Below are 10644 nucleotides of genomic sequence, written 5' to 3'. Positions count from 1 at the left end.
AGATAGTTTCAAGGTGGGCAGAAGCAGTTTGCAAATCTCCAAAGGTGTAATGATGGTCTCTGATCTCCATTATCTCCCAGAGGGAACCAGTGCAGCAGCAAGAAGGACCCATGTGAGACCAGCCATGGGACTTTTTCACTACAAAAGCAGAAAATGACAGGGGCAGATGAGTGTGGTGGCTTAGAGGGGCTGCTTCTCAGGGCGAAGAAGCTGGAGCCAGTGAGAATGGGAAGATAGGCGAAACTCATCTCGGGCCAGTGCTCCTCTCCCTCACCCCCAGAGTCTGAGCTGGGTATTATCTGGGCTGTTAGATTGCTTAAAAGTGCTACATCCTTCTGTGTCTCTATTTTGTTGTTATAATTATTTCCTAGGGCTACTATAACAAAGTACCACAAACCGACTTAAACAACAGAAAGTTATTGTCTCAGTTCTGGAGGGTAGAAGTCCAAGATCAAGAGAAGGTAGGGTTGGTTTCCTCTGAAGGCTGTGAAGGAGAATCTGTTCTATACCTCTCTCATAGCTTCTGGTGGGTTGCTGACAATCTCTGGTGTTCCTTGGCTCATAGATGCATCACCCCACCTCAGTCTTTATGTTCACATTGTTTCTCCTTGTGTGCGTTTTTGTGCATCCAAATCCCCCTTTTTATAAGAACACTAGTCATATCAGAGTAGAGGTCCACTCTCCCCCAGGATGACGTCATCTTACTTACATATACAATGACTCTATTTCTACATAAGGTCATCTTATGAAGTGCGGTGAAGGGAGTTAGGACTTCAACCTGTGAATTGGGGGTGGAGGGTGCATTCAGCTAAAGTTGCAGGAAAATCTTACCCCATCTCTGATTAAGAACTTCTCCTGACTCCCAGGTACCTACAGAATGAAATGTAAAACCTGATGATTTGCGAGGGCCTTCACAACCCAGCCTGCAGGAACCTGACAGCCTCCCCTTCGGCGCTTCCCCGTTCCCCACACCATCAACTCTCATGCAACAGCCATTCTGGAAGATTCATGTTGAACCTTATATTCTTGGCCTTTGGGGCAAGCTCCGCTCCTATCCCTTCCCAGGCCAGACTCCTCTCCTCTGTGCAACCTTCCTTGCTCTCCCTCCCTTCGCTGTCTGTAAAGGCCGAGATACAGAGACCAGGAGAGCATCGAGACCCGTGTCTGTTCCCCATCCTCCCCTCCAAGCATGCACATGTCCTCTCCGTGCCACGGAGCTTCCTTCCACGATTCCTTGCGGTGTTTAGAGCTCGAAAACGCCAAAGCAGAGGTGCCCCAGCGCGAGGCTTCTAGGCCCTCGGGCTCTTTATAGTTCGAAGGACTCTCACGCCCCCTGCAGGACGGGATGCGACCACACAGAACAGAGACTAGCCACACTTAGAGACTCGTCTTTATTGCCCTTTTTGGGGGCTGACACCCGGCGGGCAACGAGGAGAGGGCAGGGCCAGGACAGGGCACGATCAGGGGCTCAGACCCCGGACCGCCCTCCAGGCGCTGCAGACGGGGCGGAAGCGGCTGCGGAACAGCGGCGCCCCGGGCACGGGCGCGGCGCTGGCTCTGCGCCTGCGCGGCGGCCCATGGTCAGGATGCCGGCCGCATGATTGCCGCTGGCCTGCAGGAGGCGCTGCAGCCGGCCCTGGAGGCCGGGGGGCCCCGGCCGCCGCTTGCCCAGCGTGAGGATACCGGCCGCATGGTTGCCCGCGCCGTGCAGCAGCTCGTAGAGGCGGCAGGAACACGTCTTCTGACGGCAGCAGTCGGGCAGGGGCTGCGCGGCCGCCCCGGGCGACAGCAGCGCGGGCGGCAGCAACAGCAGCAGCAGCAGCGTCACGGCGGCCCAGGGGACCTAGGTAGATGCGAGGCTAGGCGCTGGGGGTCTTCCCGCCGCGCCAGCCTCCAGCCCCTACGCCCAGGCCTCGCCCAGCTGGCTCGGCGCCCCTCCCCGCCTGCGCTCCTACTGTGTTCGCTGGTTTCTCCGCCGCTGAGCAAGGCTGCCTGCCGGGGGCGGAGGGGGGCTCCTCTCTGGCTGCTTTACCTGCTCATCTCTCAAGCCCCCGCACAGCATCTCTTCCAGGAAGCCCTTTGAGACCCCCTGAGCAGAGTGAATCCCTCTTTTCTGGGTACTCTTAGTCCCTCGTACCCCCATTAAAGCGCTTACCACTATACCTGAAAACAAGATGTGTAAGTCTGTCTGCACCAGAACTTTGTTCATTCAGGGAGACAGAGGTCCTGTATAGTCCCTCCCTGGACAAACACGTGCAAGTCAACGACTGGCAGGTTCCACGTGGCGTTGCCACGTCTGCCTCCTCCCTTTCCGGGGAAACTGCACTGTCTCTTAGCACTTGTGCCCTAAGGGGGCACAACTTCCTCCCTTGTGAACCGGTATTAAATCATTTCTACAGTGCAGGCTTCGGGAGGGGGACATGAGACAGGTGCAAACAGCCCGGGAGGCACGAGCTCTCAGTCCACTGCTAGCACCCGGCTCTTCGCTGAGACCACCCAGTCCCCTGCCTCAGAGCCCTCAGTCTTCTTTCTAGCCCCCTGAATAAGCATTCTCATTGCACATCTGGTATGATGAGTCACCCCTCTCTCCCTCGGTCTTTACCTTCATAGAGGGAGGGTTCATGGTGTCTGGAGCTCAGAGTGCGGTAGCCAGGAGAGGTGGTGTCAGCAGTGGTCCGAATAGCCAGGAACTTTGAGGCCGTTGACTGTGACCCCTGATCAAGGGCCTAGGGTTTATAGTGCTCTGAGGTGGTGGGGGACAGACGGGTACTTGCGTCCACTCTGGGGCCAGACAAAGGCATGTCTAAGATTAGCCTCCTGCAGGGGGCCCGTCTCCAGGTTGGACCCAAAGAATGGCCGCCAAGGCTCTCAGAAGCGGGAGTTTGATCACTGTTCCCCTGGCACCCCCCTTGTCTGTCCGCCTGCTCCCTGGAGATGGGGCGGTCTCCGGGCACTAATGAGGCCACCTTGCACCCAGGAATCTGGGAGCACAAAAGAGGCCTTGCCTGGGGCACTGGCCTGGGACAATGAGGGGGGTGCTGGGCAGCTGCTAATTAGGGCAGGAGAAAAGGCAGCTGTGAGCCCCACAATCCACGTGGCATGTGTATGTGGGGGGGGCAGTCAGGCAGCTAGCCTCCCCCTTCTGCTCCTTGTTGCTGTCCCTGGGGTCTATCAGGCTCCTTGGCCCTCTTCCTTCATGGAAAAGACTTCTTAGCCGCCTCTCCCTTCTCTCCAGCTTTCTTCTTCCCTCTACCCCTTCCACCAACCTCCAAGGTGGAAAATCTTGGAAACTAAACCTGGGCAGGGGAAGGACAGCAGCCAAACCTGGTGCTGTCCTCTGACCTGCCCAGTTTCCTTCCTGGTCAGGCTGCTTGGAGTCGGAGATGGGTCCCATCTCACTATCAGCCAGGAGTGAGCCACCCTGGGGAAGGACCGTGCCAGCTCCGAAGTAGAGTCTCTCTTTGATAAGGGGCATGTCTGTTGAAGACCTGCTCCCTGCCAGGCCCTGCACTGGGCGCTGGAGGGACAGTGTGCATTGGACATGACCCAGTTTTCCTGGAGCTCCAAAGTTCAGGTGGCGAGGCAACCCAGCGTAGTGATAGCTCAGTGGGAGAAAAGGCCCCAGAAAGGCCTGGCTTGCAAAGTGGATTTCCATCAGGGAAGGTTGGGGAGAAGGCATTGCACGGGAGGCACAAGTTGAGCAAAGACTTAGAGGTGATGGTGCTTAGCTCATGCGGGATAGTAGGGTGTGGTTATTAGAGCTGCAGCTTCAGTCCCGGGGGTGGGAGGTGGCTGGACAGGTGAGTGAGGCCCAGGGTGGGTCAAAGAGTCTTACAGGCTTGGCTGTTTGGTCTCAGTCCTGTGGACACTAGGAAGCCATGGGAAGTTTTAGTAGGAAGGAGTCGTGGGGCTGATGTGGGTGCATGGAATCCAGAAATAATTCAGAGGCAGGGCTGAAGACTTAGCAACTGAGGCCACGTTAATTAGGAGGTGCTGCAGGCCCTTGGGCCAGCTTCACAGCCTCAGGAAGCTTCAGTTTCCCGGCAGGTTATGATGCACAGTTAAGCCCCATGGTCTTTGGGATTGCTTCTTGGTGGGATCCTTCATGATCTATAGTACAGCCCCCAGCCAGGGAAGTGATTTGTGGGTGTGGGGCCAGACAGGACCTGTGCTAAGCCAGGGCAAGGGAAGTTGGGGAGCAGTCCCTCCACATTTCAGAACAGCTTGGAGTGGAAAGAGGTGCACACACACCGGGGCCTACCCCGACCTGCAGTGGGGACTGGGAGGAGAGCCCTGGTGTCCAGAGCAGAAGGTGGACGGGGGTGCAGGGAGCCAGGCGGCCACAGAAACAGAGCCAATAGGACTCTTACAGTTTCTCCATAAGCAGACCCTGAGTCAAGAATCGGGTGTGAGCCGTTTATTTGGGAGGTGATCTTAGAAAGCAGATAAGGGAGTGGGGATGGAAGGGATGGAAGGAAACCAGGAAGAGCTGTGTTACTGAGAGGGTTATCAGGGTAGGCAACCCGAGCAGAATACACTTCAGAATTGTCGCATGAGGGAGAATGATGCCGGGCTCTTTTCTCCCACTCCTGTTTCTTTTCTTTTCTTTTTTTTTTTTTTTTAAAGATTTTATTTATTTGTCAGAGAGAGAGGGAGAGAGAGCAAGCACAGGCAGACAGAATGGCAGGCAGAGGCAGAGGGAGAAGCAGGCTCCTGCTGAGCAAGGAGCCCGATGCGGGACTCAATCCCAGGACGCTGGAATCATGACCTGAGCCGAAGGCAGCTGCTTAACCAACTGAGCCACCCAGGCGTCCCTCCCACTCCTGTTTCTTGCAAAGGGCCGCTCCCAGGGGTCTGAACTGCCAACACTTGCGGCCTGCATGGTGCACTGGGCTGGAGACACGGGAGCGTGGCGTGTGCGGGACTTCTAGCAGTGTCCTCTGGAGGGGGCCTCCAGGCTCCGGGCATCCCCCTGCAGGCATCTGCTGCTCAGCAGCTCAGCACAGGCTGACTAGGTCGCACATCCCTAAGGCCTGGCAGCTCTGATGAGCCACTGTCAGGTGACACAGTGTCGAAGACCCTGTTGGAGGGTTCCCATCCAGAGAGGCCGCAGAGGAAGGAGCGAGGTGGCCTATGAAGGGGGATGGGCCAGCAGGGAGGCCTCGGCTCAGGACAACACCCTCCTCTGCAGACACTCGGCCAGATGCCTGTGCCTGAGGACCCGGGGCATCTCGGGAGGAAAGCGGGATGAGGGGCAGGCTGCAAGGGCGGCCCGGAGTTCTCTGAAGGCCCCGCGCCCCACCAAGTGAACTCTGGCAGGGCCCACGCTGCCCCGGAACCGCAGGGACTTGTAGCGGGGAGAGACTTCCTGAAGGCAGTGGTCAAGCTGGGAACAGAAGGGCCTGAGTGAGGCTGGTGCATGGCTCTGTGGCCCATGGCTGAGGGGTGCCTGATGGTGGCCGCAGCTGAGTGGCAGGCGTTTCATGCGTACGCATGTGTCCGAGGACCTCATCCCTCCCCTCCCCGAGTCCCCAGGGAGGTTCTCCTGCCCAGCTCCCTCGTCCCCCTCGTCCCCGTCCCTGCACTGTGCCCAGGGCACCTGCAGGCATGGAGAGTGAAAGGGACACGCAGTTCCGTCCCATCCCTGTGTCATTTACCTTGTCTCGATTTTCCTCTGACAGGTTCCTCAGCCCCCTTAGCGCCACAAACACCTCATAGTGGGGAGCAGAGCCCTGGGAGGAATCTGAGGACAAAGTCCCATGCACACACACTTTAGTGAATGGGGCAGCTTCCAACACCAATGCCTGCGCCCCCATCTGTTGTACCCCACTCTGAGGCTCATGGGAGAAAAGGACTTTCTTGGCCAAGAACGGGGGAAATGGAGAGGAACCCCAAGCCTAATCGTAACGATGAAAGAGGTCAGGAGGGATGGGAGTCAGACATGAGGGAAGGACCTTTGTTAGGAGCAGCAAAAGAGGCTGGGTCTTACCTCTTTCCTAGAGCTCTTCCTTCGGGATGGGTATGGTATTGGGGGCGGGGCAGCCAACTCAAGAATGGGGGGCAGGGGCTGACGAAGCAGCTTACCCAGAATGCTGCTCTCCACACAGCTGTGGTCTAACAGTTTGGCCCCTGGCCACTGCCCTACGGCCCGGCCCAGGGCCTCAGTGAACACGTCCTCTTGAATGTCTTCTCCTCGCACATTCAGGGTCTGGCCCAGCCTAGGGAGGTGGAAGGGGGAGGCAGAGGAGCCTAGGGCACAAGGACGGCCCCTCAGCTCCCCTGGGGAGTCGCCTACCTGCGGACGAACCTGACGACCGGGCACTGGTTGTAGGCCCCGACCACCTGCACCACGTCACCCAGGCGGCACCTGACGGGGTAGCGGTGGTGGTGAGCTCCTGTCCCTGGCCCTCGGTAAGGTTGCAGAGGGCCTGAGGTGACCTGGGGGAGGCAGGTGATCACCTGGCGAGGCCAGCGTGGTTGGTCAGCACCAGCTCATACTCCTCGCCCTTCTGGGCCTCGGCCAGCAGGACGGTGGAGGCTGCCTCTTCCTGGGCTCCTTCCTTGACTGGGAGCAGCTCGATAAAAGGAGCTCCAGGGGGCAGAAGGTAGCGTCCATGGGCTTGCTCCGGCCACAAGTTTAGGCCCACTACCCCTGTGGGGAGCAAGCAGCCCTCTCGCTGGGGGTGCTGTGGCCGTCTGCTAGGGAATAGCCCCTCGGCCTAGACCCCAGCCCCGATTCTCTGAGCAACTGAGCCCACTGCTCCCCTTCCACCCCTCCTTCCTGGCTCCCGCAGGCTCAGTGCCCTGCCTCTGAGGCCCTGATTGCCAAGGGGAAGTGGCTCTGGGGGCGGAGGACCCTTGGGTAAGTGCTGATACTGGGGCCATCTGTGCAAGTCTCCTGACCTCCCCAAGCCCCGGTTTCTGCACCTGTAAAATGGAGCTGCTGGGTTTGGGGGGGGGCTTAAATGAGGTGACCATGCAGGGCTCACTACTTGACAGCTAGCTGTGCGGCCTCTGCCCCCTGCCCCGCAGCTCACTAGCCCTGACTCCTGCTGACCTCCAGAGGCGGCGTAAGCAGGCGAGAAGAAGGCTAGCCCGTGGCACCACAAGGCCGCCAGGGCAGCCACTGCCTCCGTCTGGCCTCCTGCGTCTAAAGTCACCACCACCTGTAGCTTTGGCCAGAGTCGGAGGGCCAGTCCTCGGGGCCCCAGGTCTAGGGCCTCCCGCAGCTCCGCTGCCCGGCTGGGGAGAGGAGACCCCGGGTTCCCAGCAGCCATTGCCTCAGCCAGCTCTTCACCATTGGCCTCCAGGCCGGAAAAGACATCCAGGAGTTCGGTGGCCGTCCCAGCTTCCAGTGCCCGCAGCCCTGGGGACCTCAGTGCCTCTAGCAGTAGGGCCCCAGGGTGCTTGGCCCCAGGAGCACTAACAACCTGGTCCAGGATGCGCCAAGGCCAGGGGAGGGGACGAGGCCAGGGAGATGTAGGGGTCACACAGGCAATGCCTCCTGGAGTCAGCACTTCTGGGAAGGCCTTGCTTAGGGCTGCCAGACCCAGCAAGGTAGCCTGAGGGGGAGACAAGGGAGGGTGTTGGCCTCTGAGTCCCCAGGTTGGGGGTTCTTTGCCCACACTGATGGGAAGGTTTGGCTGCAAGTAGGGGTCTCTGGCGGAGCTAGGCTCCAGCCTTCTGTTTACCTGCAGGGATGCTTCCCCGTAGCACTGGGTTGACATAGGGGGCAGGAGCTGCCCCCCACTTTCCTCCTCCTGGGCCTGGCTGGCCTTGATCAGAGGGAGATGGTTCCGGAAGGTGCTTGTATCTGTAGCTCCAAAGACATCATAAACTCGTCCTGAAGCCACAGTTTCCCAAGAAGTTTCAGGCAAGATTGGTAAGACCCTTGAGGAAGGAACCCAGTACAGGCCTGGGCCAAGGCTACTAGGGCCCATGTTCCCAATGGAACATGCATCTCGAACGATCCTGAGCCTGGGTAGGGTCTTTGGGTTGGGCCCCTCGGTGCTGGCAGTAGAAGGGGAGAAGGGAGGTCCTCAGGTTCTGGAATCTGACTGTCCCGTGGCGTTTCTATCTGCTCGCGGCACCTCCCCAGACCCTTGGAAACACACCTGTGGTCCCCTGGAGGGGACCGAGGGGCCTTCGGGCTTCTCGCAGACACCACGTCAGGGCCTGCTGCTGGCTCTGGCCTGCGTGCAGTGTGCTCTGCTCTAGTCTCCTTTGCTGCCAGGCGGCTGCCCAGCACAGGGCACCCCCTGCCATACGGTGCTGGAGGCCAGCAAGCCAGGACGGCCTGGCATCCTGGGACTGCCTGGAGCAGGGCCAGGGGTGGCAGCAGCAGCAGCAGAAGGAGGAGGAGGGGGAGCAGCAGCAGCAGCAGCAGCAGCAGCATCTCCAAGCAGCTCCTGGGAGGAGGAAGGGACCCAAGTTCTAGTAATGGGGGAGGAGGGGATAACCCATCCCCCCCCCCCCAACACCACTCTACCACACAAGAAACCAAGGGGAAAGGAAGTCTGGGAAGAAGCCAGGAGCCGTCAGCCAGGTGATGCCGAGGAGAAGACATCAAGGCTCTGAAGTCACACTGACCTGAGTTTGGACGCTGGCGCTGCCACTTGGTTAGCGGTAGGGCCCCGGGTAAGTCAGCTAGCTGCTCTGGGCTCCATTGCCCTATCTGTAAAATGGGAACACTAATAGCTCCGCAGAAGCTACAGAAAGGGTTTGCCACGGTGCCTGGCACACAGAGACTGCTGCCCCATGAATGCCCCGTCCAGCCCACTCCCACCTCCGAGTGGCTCGGCCTCAGCCCAGGACCCTCCCAGTCCCAGCTTCAGGTCCCTCCTGAGCCCCTGGTGGTGATTCCATGTCCCACATGCACCTGTCACAGCCCACTTGTGCCCACTCTCAGCACCCAGGAACCCCTGGGCCCTCCGGTTTGTGTACACAGCCAGCCAGGAAGATGGAGCCGTGGCTTTAAAGGGTGGGGCCCTGATGGGGAAATCCGGCTGCAGGCCCGAGGGAGGCGCTGGGGGGGGGGGGCTCTTAAAGGGGCAGTTTGCCTCGGGGCCCACATGCTGGCAGATGGGAGGAAACTCCCCGCCAGAGAAGTGTGGTCTTCAAACTCCTGCAGGTGAAGGAATAGAAAGCTGAGTGTGGAAAAGAGTGCCACGAAGCAGCTTGTGTTGGGAAAAGGGCGCACCCCACAGAAGCAGATTCAAGCCCGAGAACTGTTTAAAAAACAAAATTTTCTTCCAATCCAATCCAATCCTGGGATCCAGCCCCAGACGGGGTAGGGGGTGTGTGCATATGTGTGTCTTCCTGCTCTGGGAAGATCCCTTCCCCTGATCTCAAGCTCTCTATCTCTCTCTCCCTCTCAAATAAATAAATAAAATCTTTAAAAAAAAATTTTTTTTTTAGGTAAACGGTAACTAGTTCTCAAGGAAGGGGACTTGGCAGTACCATTTGTCACCAGTAGCTCATCCCAACTTTACCTGGTAACTGGGGTCACCACTGGTGTTAGCTAATAGGGTTTATGCCAAGGAAAAACAAACTTCTCCCATCTTTACGACACGACGACTTTTTGCAACTTGGAACGAGGGGCCCACCTCGGTTAGGCTCCTACCCTCCCACTGTGAAGTTTGAGAACTTCTGTTCTAGAATGAGGTTCTTCTGCAGCCCGTGGTTAATTAAGCCTTCCCTGCTCCTGTGCTCTGGAACCAGGCTCTTGAACACTAAAACCCCTCCCATCAACCCCTCATCGTCTTCCAGGGGCTCTCCCTTTCACAGTGGAGTGCCTTCGCACAGGTGGCACAGTTCACCTCTCACTGTCAGGATGCCCCACCTTGATCTCACCCCTTTTAATTCCTTGTTTAGGTCTTTTACTTGATTTTTTTTTTTTTTTAAAGAACAGCTTTATTAGGTATAATTCACATACCATACAAGTCACCCATTTAATGCAGACAATTCTATGGTTTCTACTGTATTCACAGATCTGTGGAACACCAACAGTCAATTTCATAACATTTTCATCACCTTGAAAGAAACCCCCTACCCTTTAGCTATCACCCCCCAGTCCCTTCCCACCTCCCCACCCCCACCATAAGCAACCACAAATCTACTTTCTCTATATATAGATTTGCCTATCCTGGGCATTTCATACAAGCGGAATTATGTAATACGTGGTCTCTGTGTCTGGCTTCTTCCACTTAACATGTTTTCCAGTTTCTGTCATGTAGTGCTGAGGAGGAGTAGTTCATTCCTTTTTATGGCCAAATACTATTTGATTGTATGGATATGTCATATCACATTTATTTACCCATTCATCAGGTGATGGGCATTTGGGTCATTTCTGGTTTTGGGCTATCATGTATAATGCTGTTATGGACATCTGTGTACAAGTTTTTCCTCAGACATATGTTTTTATTTTTCTTGCATAAAAATGTAATGAATGCAAGGGATTTATCACATTCCAATGAATGGAATAGCTGTTTAACTGTTTAAGGAACTTTGTTTAACTGTTTAAGGAATTGCTGAACTGGTTTGCATAGTGGGTGTACCATTTTACATCCCCACCAGCAGTATATGAGGGTTCCAATTTCTTTACAGCATTGATGACACTTATTATTACTTGACTTTTTGATTATA

The 10644-nt window shown here is 56.8% G+C and overlaps 2 protein-coding genes across 2 annotated transcripts; both read right to left on the bottom strand.

Moving 5' to 3' along the window:
- Nucleotides 1-1372: 1372 nt before the first annotated feature.
- Nucleotides 1373-2143, bottom strand: HCRT (hypocretin neuropeptide precursor). Its single transcript, XM_047706016.1, has 2 exons — nt 2033-2143; nt 1373-1843 (listed from the first exon to the last, which is right to left on the bottom strand). Exons 1-2 carry the CDS (start codon nt 2141-2143, stop codon nt 1469-1471), a joined length of 486 nt encoding a protein of 161 aa, XP_047561972.1. The 3' UTR covers nt 1373-1468.
- Nucleotides 2144-4814: 2671 nt separating this feature from the next.
- Nucleotides 4815-8978, bottom strand: GHDC (GH3 domain containing). Its single transcript, XM_047708626.1, is given in 10 exon segments — nt 4815-5386; nt 5658-5743; nt 6085-6218; nt 6296-6367; nt 6460-6652; nt 7058-7562; nt 7692-7813; nt 8115-8317; nt 8319-8408; nt 8590-8978. Coding segments are annotated over 9 exon segments (1611 nt in total). The 5' UTR covers nt 8396-8408; nt 8590-8978; the 3' UTR covers nt 4815-5167.
- Between the last annotated feature and the right edge of the window lie 1666 nt (nt 8979-10644).

Source organism: Lutra lutra, chromosome 16 (genome assembly GCF_902655055.1).
Source record: "Lutra lutra chromosome 16, mLutLut1.2, whole genome shotgun sequence".
Taxonomy (NCBI): Eukaryota; Metazoa; Chordata; class Mammalia; order Carnivora; family Mustelidae; genus Lutra; species Lutra lutra.
Note: the sequence above shows the minus strand (reverse complement) of the source record. Positions and strands in the feature narration are given on the sequence as shown.

Coding starts and splice junctions, on each gene's coding strand:
- HCRT (XM_047706016.1), bottom strand. CDS start 2,143: ATGGGGGTACGAGGGACTAAGAGTACCCAGAAAAGAGGGATTCACTCT. Junction 1,844..2,032: donor GGGGCTTGAGAGATGAGCAG/GTAAAGCAGCCA, acceptor GCATCTACCTAG/GTCCCCTGGGCCGCCGTGAC.